This window comes from Vulpes lagopus, chromosome 4, assembly GCF_018345385.1.
Source record: "Vulpes lagopus strain Blue_001 chromosome 4, ASM1834538v1, whole genome shotgun sequence".
NCBI classification, from domain to species: Eukaryota; Metazoa; Chordata; class Mammalia; order Carnivora; family Canidae; genus Vulpes; species Vulpes lagopus.
The window spans coordinates 50538365-50557238 of NC_054827.1; the positions used below are offsets into that span (position 1 = coordinate 50538365).

General features: G+C 45.1%; 1 protein-coding gene across 2 annotated transcripts in view; it reads right to left on the bottom strand.

The window, feature by feature from the left end:
* ZC3HAV1 (zinc finger CCCH-type containing, antiviral 1) overlaps positions 1-18632 on the bottom strand; it is a 61151-nt gene extending 42519 nt beyond the window's left edge. The window contains exon 1 of one of the 2 annotated variants that reach the window (XM_041752133.1): positions 18256-18632. In XM_041752133.1, coding sequence (XP_041608067.1) covers positions 18256-18563 — 308 coding nt within the window. In that variant the 5' untranslated portion in view covers positions 18564-18632. The remainder of the gene's footprint in view (positions 1-18255) is intronic. The other variant, XM_041752134.1, reaches the window with a different exon arrangement.
* Positions 18633-18874: the final 242 nt, after the last annotated feature.

Here is an 18874-nt window from a genome sequence, read left to right on the forward strand (position 1 = left end):
TTGATGATCTAGGTCCACACTGTCCAAGAGAACACACTCTATGATGATGGAATTGCTCTATAATCTGAGCTTGCCAAATATGGCCACCAAGTACTTGAAATATAGCTAGTAAGACTTAAGAACTAATTTTCTATTTTACTTTTTTAAGTTAATAAATTTAAATTTCAATAGCACCCATGACTAGTGGCTACCATCTGGCTGGCAGAGACCTAGGTCTCCTGTATCCAAAGTATAGTGGGATAACCTATCGCATCACCATCACCTCTCTGGGAGCTTGTCAGAAATTTAGAGTTTCAGGCCCTAGCCTGGTTATACTGAACCAAAATCTGCCATTCAGCAACATCCCCCAATGACTTAATGACATTAAGGTCCAAGAAGCACTGATTTAGATCACTGAGAAACCCTGATAGCAATGTTGTTTTCATTAAGCAAATGTAATTTGGCAGTTACCAGAGTCCACATAACAAACTCATTCCATTCTTTAACTTATGTATGCTACCTACAATTATTGCCAAAGTCCTCAGATTTATGGTTTTAGTGGTTATTAATATGATGGGATATTAATACTTTCTAGTTTGTACAACCATCATCAAATTATAAGGTGGTTAGGTAATGGCCGGATTTTCACTACATAGGTAGCATGGCTACGATCGCCTTTCTACAAATAACCTTCCATCTTTTACAATATTTTCCTGAGATTTATTCCTTTGGGAGTATTGCCTCAAAGAACAGTAATTTTCTTGGCAGCTTGTTTCATTTTGATCTACTGCTCTCCAGGAAACATACCAGCAATCTGAGTGTGTCTGTTTCCCTGCAAACACATTAAAAAGGAGTTTTATCACTTTTGCTACTTCAGTAGGTAAAAAATAGACTTATGCTTTTAATTTGCACTTAATTTATTAACAAGACTGAAATATTCCCAAATGTTGGCTTGATGCTTAATTTCCCTACTTACTCCTTAGGTTCCTTACATCTTTACTATTTGTTTACATTCTTTAACTGTTTACCTATAGTAGAGAATGGTTACTGACAGATTTATAGTTGTTCTTTATACTTTCATTATTTTTTAAAATTTTATTTATTTGGGCAGCCTGGGTGGCTTAGCGGTTTAACGCCTGCCTTCGGCCCCGGGTGTGATCCTGGAGACCCTGGATCGAGTCCCACATGGGGCTCCCTGAATGGAGCCTGCTCCTCCCTCTGCCTGTGTCTCTGCCTCTCTCTCTGTCTCTCAAGAATGAATAAATAAAATCTTTAAAAAAAAAAAAATTTTATTTATTTATTTGAAAGAGAGCACAAGCTGGGGGCGGGGGCAGTGGTGGAGCAGCAGAGGGAGAGGGAGAAGCAGGCTCCCCACTGAGCAGGGAGCCTGATCCAGAGCTTGACCCCAGCAGGATCATGACCTGAGCTGAAGGCAGATGTCTAACTGTCTGAGCCACCCAGGTACCCCGGTCTTTATACTTTTAAAAATTAATCATTACCAGCCTTATTTATTTTAAGTAGTTTTGCATTTTTTCCCTTTCTACTGAGAACTTTAATTAATTTGCTGTTGCTGAATTTCTTTCTTCCTTTTTTTTTTTAAGATTTTATTCATGAGGGATCCCTGGGTGGCGCAGCGGTTTGGCGCCTGCCTTTGGCCCAGGGCGCGATCCTGGAGACCCGGGATCGAGTCCCACATCGGGCTCCCAGTGCATGGGGCCTGCTTCTTCCTCTGCCTGTGTCTCTGCCTTTCTTTCTCTCTCTCTCTCTCTCTCTCTGTGACTATCATAAATAAAATTTAAAAAAAAAAGATTTTATTCATGAGAGACACAGAGAGAGAGAGAGAGAAGAGAGAGGCAGAGACACAGGCAGAGGAAGAAGCAGGCCCCATGCAGGGAGCCCGAGGTGGGACTCGATCCTGTGTCTCCAGGATCACACCCTGGGTGGAAGGCGGCGCTAAACCACTGAGCCACCTGGGCTGCCCATTGTTGCTGAATTTCTATATAATCAGACCCTTCCAATTTGCCTTTCAATTCCTCCACCATAGTGGGATAAATATAATAGACCATTTTGTTTCACTTATAAAAGAGATATCTTCAGCTTTAATTCTTTAAAACATCTGGAGCTTATCATGACAAGTAGTGTCAGAAAGGGACAGAAATGCTTTACATCAACTTTTCTCAATAACAATTCTGTTCTTTTTTTTAAGAGGGGAAGGAAGGAAGGGGAGGGACAGAGGGAGAGAGAGAGACAGAGAGAGCGAGAGAGAGAATCATAAGCAGGCTCCATGCCCAGTGCAGAGCCCGCCTCAGGGCTCAGTCTTACAACCCTGAGATCATGACCTGAACCAAAATCAAGAGTCGGACACTTAGCTGACTGAGCCACCCAGGCACCCCTCAATAATAATTCTATTAAATAGGATTCTTTTCTTTTTATTCTGTTATCCTGGACTATTTTGCGTTAATCTTGTAAACGATTTAGAACTGTCACAATCTCTATTGCGATTTTATCAATCTACTGTTCTGCTTTGAATCTAATACAACTTAAATCTCCTTTGCACAATATTTTAAATATTAACAGAGTAATTTGTCACATCACTGGTTTGCTCCTTTTCCAAAAACTCTTTAGTGTGCTTACCTATCATTTTCTCTATAGAAATTATTATGGTTTTGTCAATTTCCAGGAAAATATCATATTGAGAATCTAATTTATGTTAACTCCAGAAATTAGATCAGATATTATGCCATCTTAAGTTCATTAATTAATCTTCTGATTCTGGAACAGAAACTCTCTCCATTTATTCAAGTTCTATTTTCCTTATAGAGAATTAAAATCTTTCTTTTCTTTTTCTAAGATTATTTATTAATTATTTATTTATTCATGAGAGACACAGACAGAAAGAGAGAGGCAGAGACACAGGCCGAGGGAGAAGCAGGCTCCAGCAGGGAGCCTGATGTGGGACTCAATTCCAGGTCCCCAGGATCAGGCCCTGGGCCAAAGACAGTGCTAAACCGCTGAGCCACCCAGGCTGCCCAAAATCTTCCTTTTAATAGTTTTCTTTCATTTCCAAAATATTAAACATTTATCTGTTGCCACTATTTTTTAGTTGTTTGTTACTAATAAGCAGAAATGCAAACAACTTTGCAAAATTATCTTACTGAAGCTGATAATGTTTTTAATGTAAACATCTAGATAAAAGTCTTTCTCCACGAATTAATCTTTACAAGTCATTTACTCTGGGCACCCAGCTGGCTCAGTCAGTAGAGCATGCAACTCTTGATGAGTTTGAGCCCCACATTGGGTGCAGAGATTACTTTTTTTTTTTTTTTTTTAATTTATGATAGTCACACAGAGAGAGAGAGAGAGGCTGAGACACAGGCAGAGGGAGAAGCAGGCTCCATGCACTGGGAGCCTGACGTGGGATTCGATCCTGGGTCTCCAGGATCGCGCCCTGGGCCAAAGGCAGGCGCTAAACCGCTGCGCCACCCAGGGATCCCCAGAGATTACTTTTAAAAAATAGAAGCTGCTATTCAAATGCTGCTTGTGTATGAGACATTTCTGAAACCCTCTGGAATTGCCTTCAGATCTAGCTGTGGAACCTCCTAAAAATTTTTAAAAATCACAGAATCAACGACTGTGTCTGCTACCATCTGAGCCCTTAAACCCCAACCAGCTCTCCCTTGCACTTTGCTTCATGGAGAGAGAAGACACGGGCCACTGGTCAGGCTCTGGTAACAGCCTCCATCCGAGCCATTTCCTCAGGCGGTCCCTTCTAGGTCTCTGGCACTCCTGGATAAAGCTGACTTCAGCTCTCTCAGCTGGTTTTGGGGTTCTGTGATCCCATAACTGCTCCCAACAGTCTCCACCCCCCCAGAGCCCTCAGCAGCTGGGCTAGACTCCACCCTAACACTCCTCCCACTGTGGGGAGAATCTCAAGAGAACTTACAGCAGGGGGAGGACTCAGCCTCCGGCCCAGGCCCCCCCATCGCCAGATGAATGTGAGACCCCTTAACTATAATGCCTCTCACTCCACTGGCCAGTGCCAACAATGATCCCCTTGCCCTGGAGCTGACGATAACCTCGTTGAAACAAACACCCCCCTGCGAGGCAGGTTCCACCTGTCTCAGAGATACATGACAACTGTGACTGGAAAGGAGTTTAGAACCTTTACTTTCCCTTTAGCTCCATCCAGTTATCCTGAACTGGGTGCCAAGACTATGGCACCCCTCTGACGGCCAAATGAGGATCATAGAAGAGCACCCGGCCCCTCTCCAGGTCACAGCTAGATGCAGCAATGGTCCTATCTGTCCCAGCTGAGGAAGAGGAAGAGGCCACGTCCAAGGTCCCTGAAGTCAACGTTTCCTCTAAATAAAGGCCACCAGGCAGCCTAATGGTTCTGTCTGGAGCCCTGAGTCTCTAGGCTTCTCCAAGCTCACCTAAGGCCCTCATGTCTGGCAGAATGGCCCGCCTAGCACACACTTGCTGGCTGGGTCCCTGCTGCTGCCTGTCTGAAGGCTGGGTTTCCCTAGTCACTTCTTACCTCCATCCTCAGGCAAACTGCTCATTCCTCCAGATTTGGGACACTCACCCTGCATCCAGCTTCGGTCTCCAATATCTCTGTATAGTTGTTTAGCCCTGGTGTCTGACGAGCAGCCTCCTCCCTGGGAGGCCCTACTCCATTTTCCCACATTCCCCTGACTTCTCCCCACTTCTCGGAGGCTTTCTCTTTGCCCTCATTTCAGCATATTGGTCAGCCACGAGGCTGGGGCAGTTTGTGCTCATCTCTTTGGGAGCAAACCCGGGAAGACAAAACAAAAAGACGTTTATTACATGCGCACTAAGTGCCAGGAACTCTGCATCTATTATTTAATAAGTAACATGGTAAGCCTCTGAGGAAGCAGTTTACTTTTTATACTTTGGGAAACTGAGGCTGATAAAATGAGAAATGAGAAAAATAAAACGAGAAATCAAAGGCAACTCAAATAAGAGGAAGACCTGGTATGTGAACCCCGATCTCAAAAACAAATAAACAAAGCCTAATCTGGAAAAACAAAAATGGATCAAAACTTTTTCAAACCAAAAAAGGGAGGGGGCAGGAGAAAGAGAAGAAAAAGAAAGACAACGAAGAAGATGACGAAGACAAAGAAGAAAAAAGAGAAGGAGGAGGAGGAGGAGAAGAAAAAGAAGTCATTCTGGATTATTTAAACCACTGTTCCCCAGCTATTAATGGAAAATTGAAAGCAGAGTATAAAGAGAGCAAATGCATGTAAATCATGTAGAGGAGGTATCAGGGAAAGAGCAAACGACAGAAACTACTTCTTGGGGGGCACCTGGGTGGCTCAGTGGTTGAGCATCTGCCTTGGGTTCAGGGTGTGATCCCGGAGTCCTGGGATCGAGTCCCACATCGGGCTCCCTGCGAGGAGCCTGCTTCTCCCTCTGCCTGTGTCTCTGCCTCTCTGTGCCTCTCATGAGTACATAAATAAAATCTTAACTAAAAAAAAAAATCACCTACAAGGTTTGTTAGAACAGATTGTTGGGCTCCACCCTCAGAGTTTCTGATCAGTAGGTCTGGGGTGGGGACTGAGGATTTGCATTTCTAACAAGTGCCCAGGTGATGCTGCTGCCCCCCTGGCCCATGAGTCCTCTTGGGAGTCTGGAGGACATCAGAGACTGCGGAAGGCTGGAGCACAGCCACGGGGCTCCCCACCTCCTGGCACAGAGGCGAGCACTCCTACAAACCATTATGTACTGCCCAGGGAAAAACAAATGTTTGCAGAATTTTGCTGCACTTGGAGCAGATAAACTTCAAACAGGGTGAGTTGGGATAGGAGACGATAACTTTTTTTAAAAAGAGCAAAGACGGCCTTGAAAGAGCACAATTGTCTCTGTGTCAGGATCTCTGGCCAAAGCCTAAAAACAAATGACCTTTTCACTTTTCTCTTCCAGCCACAGAACAAAATATTATTTTAACCCTGGCAATAAATCCTCCCCTACACCTCAGATGAGGTCTGGGCGGTAGAGTGGCTCTCATCCCTGGCTACACATAATAATCAACTGGGGAGTGTTTGGAAATACCTAAACCTAACCCTCGGAGACTGATTTAATTTGACAAGGGGTGGCAGGTGACTCTACTGTGCAGCCGGAGCTGAGAACTGCTAGCTGGACTAGTCCGATCAGAGTCCAAGCTAGGTTCCAGAACGAGATGGTCACCCCGGAGCTCTCGGGCTTCACCAGCCAGTAAACACAGAGCCAGGCCTGGGCTCAACCACCAGACCAACAGGGAAAAGATAACAACCTAAGGGAGAGTCTTGTTTTTTGACAGGAATCTGTCTCAAAATTACCCCTCCTCTTCTCCCCTCCCCAACACCTTGTGGGGAGGGGTTGATAAAAACAATGATATGTTGATTTGTACAGAAAACAGGAAATAGCTCACCGTGATATAAACCAGGTGAAAAAGAAACCAGGACATGTAAAAGATAAAATCTAGAGAACGCTGGTCTAAAGAATAAAATGTCATCCATCATAAACAACTGTAATGAAATATGATTTCAAAGCCATGAGGCTCCCATTCTCTGTTGTTTGTGCTGCTGACGTTCAAGGTCAACCGGCCTCGCTACTAGATGCAGGGGCAGCTCCGAGAATCTGGAAGCCCTATTACCAGGGGAAGGATCAGAGTAGGCCAAGAGAGAACACAGGGGCGGGATAAGGGTAAGAATGGGGATGGTAGGGGTAGAGAAAACGTGGAGCTGAAGAAATGAACAAGCTTTTTTTTTTTTTTTTTTTTTTTTTTTTAAGATTTTATTTATTTAAGAGAGAGCACAAGCCGGGGGAGGAGGGGCAGAGGGGGAAGCAGACTCCCCACCGGGCAGGAAGCCTGATGTGGGGCTCCATCCCAGGACCCTGGGATCATGACCTGAGCCAAAGGCAGACGCTTAACCAACAGAGCCACCAAGGTGCCCCAAAAACAAAACCGTAAAAAATAATTATAACTGGAAAATTTCAGCTTCTTCCCTGTTGATCTAATTTTCGTAATTCTTTATGGTTGAAGGCAGACACTTAACCAACAGGGCCACCCAGGCACCCCGAAATGAGCCAGCTTTAAGCACAACTGTACTATCTGGACACCACAAGGTGCAAAGAAGAGAAGGCCAGCCGACTGATGCCACAGGGTGAGCTCCAGCTGCAGGAAGGCACCCGGTTGGCTGCAAGACGCTGAGCAGCAGAGGGCATCAGGAGAGGACCAGGCCTGCGGAGGATGGCAGGGGCACCAAGGATCCGTGTGCAGCCTATTGTACTGAGAGTAGGGCGCCCAGAAATCACCTCTCTGTTATTGCAGACAATGCCTCCAGTCTCCATTGCTCCAATTAGTGTCGCCCATTAGAAACACCTAAGGGACTTCTAAAAATCTCCAGGTGGCTCAGTGGTTGAGGGTCTGCCTTCGGCTCAGGTCGTGATCCCAGGGTCCTAGGTTTGAGTTCCACATCAGGCTCCCCACATGGAGGGGACACATGCCTGGGTCTCTGCCTCTCTCTGTGTGTCTCACATGGATAAATAAATAAATGTTAAAAACAAAAAAAACTGAGTCCAGCTCTTCTGCTCTGACTTGTGTGAACTGACTCCTCACTGGGTCTGAAATCCCCGGTCCTCCTGGATTCCTTTACCCCTTTCCCACCCCCATTCTGGGGCCTTGCCAATTCCAAAATAACCTGTAGGTAAAGATCAAAGATAACCTGTTTGGAAGTAAATGTAGTCAAGGAGCAGTAAGCAAATTAGAACGGGAGGAAAGCAACCCTGTATTTGTTTTCATTGTTCACTCTTGCCATCTCTAGATTATGTAAAAAGTAGAAAACATTTTGTTATCAGATGCTTCTTTGTCACTTACTCAACTTTTTATCAAGATTCACAGGATCACTTATAATGTCATTATGTTTCTCAGTTTAATTTCTGCAGGAAGCTGCCCTGAAGCTGCAGATTCGGTCAAATGAAAATAAACATGAAGCAAATCTAAAAAGAGACACAAATTCCCAAATGATTCTTATGGGGCACACGCCCCTCTCTGGGCCCTGATGTCACAAAAAACAGCTCAGCCTCCATGGCCATCAACCGGTCAACTAAACTCCACGGACCAAGCACAGGCAGTAACAGAAGGAACTTCCAGGAAGACTTCTCGGTAAGTACAACACACAAATGACACGGAACATGCAAAAGTGAAAGGCAAACCTTGAAAACATTATGCTGAGGGAAAGAACCCAGGCACAATGGGACAAATAGTATGATTCCATTTGTGAGAAACATCCAGAAAAGGCACACCCATGGAGACAACAAGACAAGTAGATTAGAGGTTGCCAGGGTTGCTGGAAAGAGGGGAGAACAAGGAGACTGCTGATTGGTGTAGGGTTTCTGTTTGGGCTGAGGAAAATGTTCTGGAACCAGATATGGTAATGATTGCACAACATCATGAATGTACTTGTTGCCATTGAACTGTACACATTTTTTCCCCCAGTTTGAAGGTCATTCCTCTTTGTTTTGTTTTGTCTTGTCTCTTAATTTTAATTCCGGGCAGCCCGGGTGGCTCAGCGGTTTAGCGCTGCCTTCAGCCCAGGGCCTGATCCTGGAGACTCGTGATCGAGTCCCACATCAGGCTCCTTGCATGGAGCCTGCTTCTCTCTCTGCCTGTGTCTCTGCCTCTCTCTCTCTCTCTCTCTCATTAATTAATAAATAAAATCTTTAAAAATAAAAAAATAATTTTAATTCCAGTGTACTTAATACACAGGGTTCTATTAATTTCAAGTGTCTGTTCCACTGATTCAGCGATTCTATCCATTACTCAGTGCTCATCAAGAGAAGCGTGGAGGATACCCTCAAAAATGGTAAAATAAATAAATAAATGACTATCACAAGCAAAAATAAAGCAATAAGACCTCAAAAAAAAAAAAAAGCAAAATGGAAATAATAAGCAAGTGCTAAAAATTTGAGACCACGTAAGACAAACCTAAAATATGAGCATTAGGTCTTAAGACAGCTAGAGACCTAGAAATATATAAAGAATTAAAACCACAGTGAGGTACAATTTCACACTCCTTGTACTGGCACAAATTTTAAAAGGCTGACGATGTCTCCTCCCCACAGGCTTGTAGGTGTTTGCTGCAGCTTCCTTTGCCTGGCAGAGCAATAAAGCTACTGTAGCTCTTTTTGCCCCTGCTCACCCCCTACCACATGACAACCCCCCTAAACGCCGATCTTGTCAAATGGCAAGAATATGAAGCAAGGGAATGCTCGAATGCTTCTGATGGGAGTAAAATTGGTCTACACCCTTGGAAAACAATTTGGGATTATCTCATAAAACTGAAGGTAAGTCTACTAGTAGCTATCTAGGGGACCCTTGCACATGTCACAAGGAGAGATATACCATCATATTCAATGCATCACGGTTTGTAATAACAAAAAATTACAATCTCTATTTTGATAAGAAAAATTGATATGTAAGTTGCACATTCATACAAAAGAAAGCTATTCATATCACAGAATGAAAGCAGTCCCTCTCCTAAAATGTAGGGGACCCAGGGCAAGATAAAATGAAAGTCTATGCACCAAGTGCCTAAGCATTTAAAAGTAAAAAATCAAGCTACAAAATGGTTCAATAAAATATGATCTGTGTTCTCATCTTGACAAATATACTTTCAAAATGACCTGGAAAGCCAAGTGTGAATTCTTCTCAGACTCCTCTGCGTTCTCTGATGAGCTATGTAAGAATGAAGCAAGTCGGCCCTGGCTTCCAACTCTGGCCACACTGCTAGAGCCATCAGATACAGGCAATGAACATGCCAGCCACATGGAGAAGACCTGGGGAAGAAGCCCTGGAAGTGGGCTCTGGAAGTCCAGGGTCCCAGGAACCTGGATCAAGGTCTAGAATCAAAGTAAGCGCTATAGGTTCTAGATGGGCACAATTCCTTGGCCCCATGGACTCCTCAAAGAGCGAGCAGGGATATAACTAAAAGACAGCTACAGGGATCCCTGGGTGGCGCAGCGGTTTGGAGCCTGCCTTTGGCCCAGGGCGCGATCCTGGAGACCCGGGATCGAGTCCCACGTCGGGCTCCCGGTGTATGGAGCCTGCTTCTCCCTCTGCATGTGTCTCTGCCTCTCTCTCTTTCTCTGTGTGACTATCATAAATAAGAAAAATAATAAATAAATAAAAGACAGCTACAACTAGGATTGTAAAGCAGAGGGCTCAGGGAGGAAGTCCATCTTGTCCAGGTCTACAGGTGAGTCTCAGAATCATCATGCTGTGCACACAAAAGCAAATAAGTATTTGTATACCTAGCATTGATATCATTTATAGGCTTGAAAACAGGCAAAACAATACTAAATATTGCTTAGAAATGCACACATAGGGCACCTGGTTGGCTCTGTTGGTTGAGCATCTGTCTTTGGCTGGAGTCATGATCCCAGAGTCCTGGAATGGGTTCCATGTCAGGCTTCCTGCTCAGTGGGGAGTCAGCCTCTCTCTCTCATGCTCTGTCTCTCAAATAAGTAAAAGCTTTTTTTTAAAAAAAGAAATACATATATATATACTTAAAAATAAGTGTATAGTAAAAATAAAAATCAAATTCAGAGCACTATCAGTAGGATTATAAATTGATACAGCCACTATATAAAACAAAACAAAGACTCCTCAAAAAATTAAAAATAGAACGACCGCATAATCAGCAATCCCACTTTCAGGTATATACCCAAAAGAAATGACATCATATCTCAAAGAGATATCTGCACTCCCATGTTCAAAGCAGCATTAGTCACAAGAGCCAAGATCTGGAAACAACCAAAACATCCACTGATAGATGAATGGATAAAGAAAATGAGGGATACAGACACAGACACAGATATACAGATATACAAAGGAATATGTGATTCAGCCATAAAAAAAAGAAAAAATCCTGCCATTTACAACAACATGGATAAACCTAAAAGACATTATACTAAGCGATACAAGGCAGATAGCAAGTACTGTAATGATCTCTCTTATACGTGGAATCTAAAAAGTCAAACTCACAGAAAGTAGAATGGTAGTTGCCAGGGACTGGAGGTGAGGGGCAGGTGGGAGTAATACACTGATATTGGTCAAAGGATATAAATTTTCAGTTATAAGATGAATAAATTCTGGAGATCTAAGGTACGCTATGGTGGCTATAGACAACAATAACGCATACTTGAAATTTGCTGAGAAAGCTGATCACAAGCGTTTTCATCATAAAAAAAAGGGGGGGGTAAAGAGATAGGTTAATTAGCTTGACTGAGGGAATAATTTCACAATGTATACGTATATCAAAATACCACAGGAGCACCTGGCTGGCTGGCTCATTCTGGGCAGCATGGGACTCTTGATCTCAGGCTCTGAAGTTTGAGCCCCACTTTGGGCATACAGATTACTTAAAAAAAAAAAACAAAAAAAAAAAACAAGGGACACTTGGGTGGCTCAGTGGTTGAACACCTGCCCCTGGCTCAGGGCGTGATCCGCGATCTCAGGATTGAGTCCTCCATTGGGCTCCCTGCCTGGAGTCCGCTTCTCCCTCTGCTTACATCTCTGCCTTTCTCTCTCTGTGTCTTTCATGAATAAATAAATTAAATCTTAAAAAAAAAAATAGAATATCATATTGTACACATTAAGTATATACAATGTTTCTAAATCAATGATACCTTATTAAAACTGAAGAGAAAAAAAGAACAGTATTTATCTCTATCACCTCTAAAATGGGGGAGATGATCAAGAAAGGGAATTCAGGGGCCCCTGGGTGGCTCAGTCGGCTAAGCATCTGACTTTAGATCTCAGCTCAGGTCTTGATCTCAGGGTTGTTAGTTCAAGCTGCATGGTGGGCTCCACGCTGGGCATGGAGCTTACTTAAAAAGAGAGAGAGAGAGAATTCGGGGGAGGGTTAAATGATTAACATTGTATTTCTTTATTTTATTTTATTTATTTATTGCAGACAGGGGCGGGGGGGGGGGGGTTGCAGAGACGCAGGCAGAGGGAGTAGCAGGTTTCATGCAGGGCCCAATGTGGGACTTGATCCCGGTCTCCAGGATCACACCCCAGGCTGAAGGTGGCATAAACCGCTGAGCCACCCGGACTGCCCTTAACATTGTATTTCTGAAGCTGATTCATGGGTACACAGATAACTCATTGGATGCTTTATAATTTTTCATAAGACTTGAAAATCCTTTCAAAATTAAAACAATAAGATATCATGTTATGCCCTTCAAATTGGCATAAATTTTTAAAAGTCTGAAAATACCCAGTGCCACCTGGCCCTTAGATGGGGAAACTGGGACTCTCGAACATGAAAATATTTGTCAGGATCTGGAAAAGTTGAAGCTGTGCAACCATTCAACCCATCAATTCCACTTCCTAATGATCTACTCTGGAGAAGCACCAAGAGACGTGTAGTCTTGGCAGCATGGTTCGTTATAGCAAAAAACTGGAAATATCCCAAATGACCATTTCTTTGACAACAGGTACTGAGCTGTGCCATAAATTACAGGATGAAATACTAAGGAGGCCTGGGTGGCTCAGGGGTTGAGCGTCTGCCTTCAGCTCTGGGCGTGATCCCGGAAGCCCATATTGGGCTCCCTGTAGGGTGTCTGCTTCTCCCTCTGCCTATGTCTCTGCCTCTATCTCTCTGTCTCTCATGAATAAATAAATAAAATCTTTAAAGAAATACTATATAGCTGTTAAAATGAATAAATTAGATCCTTATATGTCAACAGGAATAGATCCCCAAAACATAACATTGAGTAAAAATTCTAAAATACATACAACAATACTACATTTCATACATGGATACAAACATATATGTGAGAAAAAACATATTATAAATGTTTTATAAATTATAAAATCATGGAGGGTCAGAACACACACCATAATCCCAATCGAGGTTACTTCTGGGGAGAGAAGGGAATGAGACTAAGAAATAGAAAATAGTTTTAGGCCCATTATGGTTTTTATTTTACTTTGAAAGATATGTGAAAATGAAAAATGTTAGTATTTATTCTGGGAGGTGAGTTGTAAGCTTATTATATTGTAGTTTCTCTAATATAACCTTTGTTATATTACATATTCAGAATATGTAAAATACTCTGATGCGGGGGCAGCTCTGGTGGCGCAGCGGTTTAGTGCCGCCTACAGCCAGGTGTGATCCTGGAGACCTGGGATAGAGTCCCGCATCGGGCTTCCTGTATGGAGCCTGCTTCTCCCCCTTGCCTGTGTCTCTGCCCCTCTCTCCCTCTGTCTCTATGAATAAATAAAATCTTAAAAAAAATAAAAAATAAATACTCTGATGCTTGTTATATTATTCTTTGCAATTTGGGCTTTTTTTTTTTCCAATTTATTGAATAGTCAATTAAACCTCTTCCCATCTACCCACCGCACCCAAAGTTACAATTAATCAAACAGGAAAGGCATACAAACAGGAAAGAACCCAGAGGAAACACCCACATTGGCAAAAACCGCAAAGCTGGTTGAAAATGCTCAACAGCCTGCTTCACACAGTTAAACAGTTATTCTTGAAAAAAAAAAAAAAAAGCACCACCAACAACACACAACTTGAATTACTGAAAGGTCCTACTTCACACAGCTACTACACCACATGAGTAGCTAGTTAAGAAATCATACAGATGGATCTGGGTTCAACAACTCTGCAAGTTATCTGCTCTATGGACTTCGGTACTTTTCTAAATAAATAAATAAAATATATTTTTTAAATGTACATTTCTAAATTTCTTAACAGCTCTGGTCTGAGTTGCCTTATATTAAGATGGGATTTACAATACCTCCCTCAGGAGCCACAGTGAAGACTAGCTTGGATACCATCTCTAAAGTGCCTGTTACAGGGCCTGATACATAGTTATTTGTTCAATAAATGGTAGTTATTGCTTGCCTTGGAACTGGGATTAGAACTCCCTGCTTGGGCATATATTTCAGCAAAGCAGATAGAAATATCCAAACTGGGGGAGCCTGGGTGGCTCAGTCCGTTGAGCATCTGCCTTTGCTCTGGTCTTGGTCTTGGGAGTTCTGGGAGCCGCAGGCCATGTTTCCCTGCTCAGCAGGGAGACTGCTTCTCCCTTCCCTTCTGCCACTCTCCCTGCTTGTGCTCGCTTTCTCCCTCTCTCCCTCTCAAATAAATAAATGAAATCTTAAAGAAAAAAATATCCAAACTGAGGCACCAAGAGAATACCCAACATTCAAGCAAGCCCCTGTTGACTAACATGTATAGCTAAAAGCAATATAAGAAAGACTAGAACTGCAGGATAAAGAGGAAAAATCCAATCTATGAATATAAAGGAATTTTTATATAAAGGAATATAAAGGAAATTTTATAAGTCCAACAGCAAAATGCAAACTGTCCTCAGGCAATTGATAGGAGTATTAATTGGTCAACAGATCCCATTAACGTGTAATCCACAAAGTCCTTAGACTTTAGACTTAGACATGTCAAGTTTTAGAAGATTTTTTTTTTTTTTTTTTTTTTTTAATTTATGATAGTCACACAGAGAGAGAGAGAGAGAGAGAGAGAGGCAGAGACACAGGCAGAGGGAGAAGCAGGCTCCATGCACCGGGAGCCCGACGTGGGATTCGATCCCGGGTCTCCAGGATCGCGCCCTGGGCCAAAGGCAGGCGCCAAACCGCTGCGCCACCCAGGGATCCCAAGTTTTAGAAGATTTTATAAATTTCTAAGAAGGAGGGAATACTTTTAAAACATATTTGGGGGATGGGCACCTGAGTGGCTCAGTGGTTGAGTATCTGCCTCCCGCTCAGGTCCTGATCCCTGGGTCCTGGGAACAAGTCCCACATCAGGTTCACTGCAAGGAGCCTGCTTTTCCCTCTGCTATGTCCCCGCCTCTCCCTGTGTCTCCCATGAATAAATAAATAAAATCTTTTTAAAAAATAAACAAACAGGGATCCCTGGGTGGCGCAGCGGTTTGGCGCCTGCCTTTGGCCCAGGGCGCGATCCTGGAGACCCGGGATCGAATCCCACATCGGGCTCCCGGTGCGTGGAGCCTGCTTCTCCCTCCGCCTGTGTCTCTGCCTCTCTCTCTCTCTCTGTGACTATCATAAAATAAATAAAAAATTAAAAAATAAAAAAATAAAAAAATAAACAAACAAACAAACTTGGGGAAAAAATTGTTCTAGGTTTTGAGTCAAAAAAAAAAAAAGTCTCTCAAGGTCCTGATTATGAGGACACAGTACACTTCAATGGATTAAAAATTTGTAATGCTCTAACTCAAAAGTGATGAAAAAGGAAATAAAAGGTCAACCAGACCAATAAATGTAAGGAGAATTTATCACTTCACTAAAAGAAAAAAAAGACTTTAATGAATTCCCCAGAGGATCCATCCAAATTTGAACAGACCAAATTATCCCTGTATTTTATCTCCCCTTTTAAAACACACAAAAATTCTGGTTAACAATTCAATTTAGCAGTTTAAAATGTGGTCTTGATGTTTCAAACCATACACACAAAAATACCATAATAATATTCATAAAACAAAAAACTAAACTTTCTAAAAAAACACACACAAAACTAATGTGTCTAAACATATGGTATAAGAAATTGAAAGTTTCTAAATATATTGGATATGTAACATATTTACACATTATGGATTATGTCTCTGCGAGTTTCTTCCTGAAAATGCAAGTCCTATTATGAGGCAATCAGGGAAATCTGAATGCCAACCGGATATTAGATTATATTAAAATTGTAACTGCAAAAAACTGTGATTGCTGTACTGTGGTTATGTTAATAAATTAGAGTTTACCCTTTGGAGTTACTAAAGAATTTATGAAACACATAATCTCTGGAATTTGGCTTAAAATAATACGTTGGGGGCAGCCTGGGTGGCTCAGCGGTTTAGTGCCACCTTCAGCCCAGGGACTGATCCTGGAATTCCCTGGATCGAGTCCCACGTCGGGCTCCCTGCACGGAGCCTGCTTCTCCCTCTGCCTGTGTCTCTGCCTCTCTCTTTCTGTGTCTCTCATGAATAAATAAATAAAATCTTAAAAAAAAAAGATAATACGTTGGAAGTTGGGTACAGGGATGGGGAAGGAGGACATAAATGAAACAAAACTGGCCATATTTTGAAAATTGCTGAATTGAAATGATGGGTACATGGCGGTTCATCATTCTCTTTTCTCTACTTTAGTACATTTTGAAAATATCTAACATAAAAAATTAAAAGATAAGGGACATATGTATTTAAAACTAAAAGCCAACTCTAGTTGAAGAATTTTTAGGAACAGAACAGAAAAGTACACATACACAGAAAAAAATCATCTTTCCAACACTGTTCTTATTCAAGTACGGTACTAGAATGTTCCTTCCCTTTCTATCCACCACTTTCTGCCCTCCTTCCCTCCTCCCAGATTTCTTGGGTTTCTGTGACTAGAGGATTTCCTCTATACTCATTCATAATTCACCAAAACTTAGAAACAGATTTTCAAATTGGTGCCTCACAACACATTCAATAAATACATTTTTTATTTTTTTAAAGGCTTGCTTTATTTTATTTATTTATTTATTTATTTATTTATTTATTTATTTATTTGACAGAGCCAGAGAGCACAAGCAGGGGGAATGGCAGAGGGAGAGGGGGAAACCAGGCTCTTGATGATGGGGCTGATGCCAGGCTCCCTTGGGATCATCACAGGGGCAGAGGGCAGACAGGGGCTTAACCAACTGAGCTACCCAGGCGCCCTCAATAAGTATTTTTTTTTAACGATGGAGCACATTCAGCGCTTTTTAAAAATGTTACCACTTTGTCCTTTAAAATTTTTTTAAAATACTATCTCATCTATGTCATCCATTTAAAGCACCGGTCTTGGGCAGCCCGGGTGGCCCAGTGGTTTAGTGCTGCCTTCAGCCCAGGGCATGATCCTGGAGACCTGGGATCCCCTGGAGACCTGGGATCCAGTCTCAGGTCAGGCTCCCCGCATGGAGCCTGCTTCTCCCTCTGCCTGTGTCTCTGCCTCTCTCTCTGTGTGTGTCTCTCCTGAATAAATAAAATCTTTAAAAAAAAAAAAAAAAAGCCCCCATGTTTGGCATGGTTTACTACACATACACCGAGGGTGAGTCATCCAAAGGTTGTTGCTAAGAAGCACAAGATCAAAAGACGGACTGACGGCCACCATTGTGGACACCAAGACAAACCACTTAAAGTTTTCAAGGAGGGGGCCAAGTGTGAAAAGTACTATATCAAGAAAAATAATTGAGCAGAAGTGCACAGGGACAGAAAAGATGGGCAGAGAGAACCATTCACTAATTGAACAAGATTTCAATCCGAAGTGGGGTGGGGTGGGGAAACCAAGCAGGAAGGGGACAGGAGGCCTCCAGAAAAGGGCTTGGTAAGGGAGGACTTGTGAAGGGTGAAGAAAAGGGGGCGGGGGCGTGCCGGAGACCCTGCCCTGGAGGGAGGAAGGGCATGCGGCGGGCTGGGTGCAGACGTTGCTCGGGCACCGGGAGAGCAGAGCCCAGATGTAGCGGGGAGGCCGGGGCGGCCGGCAGACACATGGGAGCCATCTCTGCAGATGTGACAGCTGGGCCCAAGGGGGTGGGCTGTCCTCGGGAGAGGACACGGGTCAAGAGGCTTAACCCAATCCGCGGGGCACACTATATTTAGGAGGCAAAAAAAAAAAATGAACGAGTGGAAGAAACGCAGAAGCAGCTGCCTGAGAGGTACGCGCCCTGTTTCAGGGGGGTCCCAAGGGCGGGCCACCTCGGGGTCACCAGCTCGGGCCCCCTCGGGGACCCCGGGGCAGCAGCGCTGGGAGAGGACCCGACATCACCGGGAACCTCGAGGAGGGCCATTGCGCTCAGGGACCCGACAAGTGAGCGCGAGGGGCCTGGCGGCGCCAGGGATGGAGGGGTGGGGGGCGAGCGCAGGGCCCCCGCGGCGACGACGATCCGGGCGCGCAGGGACCACGCAGCGGAAAGGGAAAGCCTCCGCGGTCCAAGGTGCCACACAGGGGAGGCGCCGTCCTCCGTCCCCAAACCTGCCTCCAGATGCTCAAGCCCCAGCGGACCCCCCCCCCCCCAACCCCCGCCATTCCCCTGGGGGTGAGGAGCGAGGCGCGGTCTTCCCCGGGGCGCTGGGGAGCTACCGGGTTGGAGGACAGGTCTGGAGGCGCCGGCCGCGGGGGGGGGGGGGGCAGGCTGGAGGCGAGGCCGGCGGGGACCGGGTCCCCACGACGGCGCGCCCCTGGCCGAGCCGCAGCCCCTGCGTCCGCGCGCTCACCTCTCCGCCTGCGAGTAGTGGCACCGGCCCAGCAGGTTGAGCTTGCAGAGGTGCAGGTCTTCGCAGGGCCTCTGGCAGAACTTGCGACGGCAGACGCGGGCGCGGGTGGCGGCCACCACCGCCCGGGTGACCCCGGCCCGGTCGCCCGTCTCCAGCAGCACGAAGCGGTCGGGCCCAGCCGCCTCCAGCACCTCGCGGAGCTGCGCCTCGGAGAGCGCGATCTCCTGCAGCAGCGCGTCCAGGGCCATGCGGCCCCCGTGGGCGCACAGGATCTTGGTGATGAAGCAGCACACCTCGGGGTCGGCCATGGCGCGCCGCGGGCCCGGCTCCGGCGGGGAATCGAAACTTAGGGGAGTCCGCGCGCGGGCGCGGGCGCGGGCGCGGGGGCGGGGGCGGGGGCGGGCGCGGGCGCGGGCGGGGCTCGGCCGGGCGAGCGCGCGCTCCTCGCCGCCGCGAGCCGAACCAGCGGTTTCGCTTTCCCGCTCTGGGCCGCGGCCGGGGAGGTCAGAGCTCACGACCCGGGGGGCCCGGGGGGCTCCGCGCTCTCGCGCCGCCCTCGGCCCCGGGCGGGATCCTGGGGCCCCGGGATCGAGTCCCGCGTCGGGCTCCCCGCACGGAG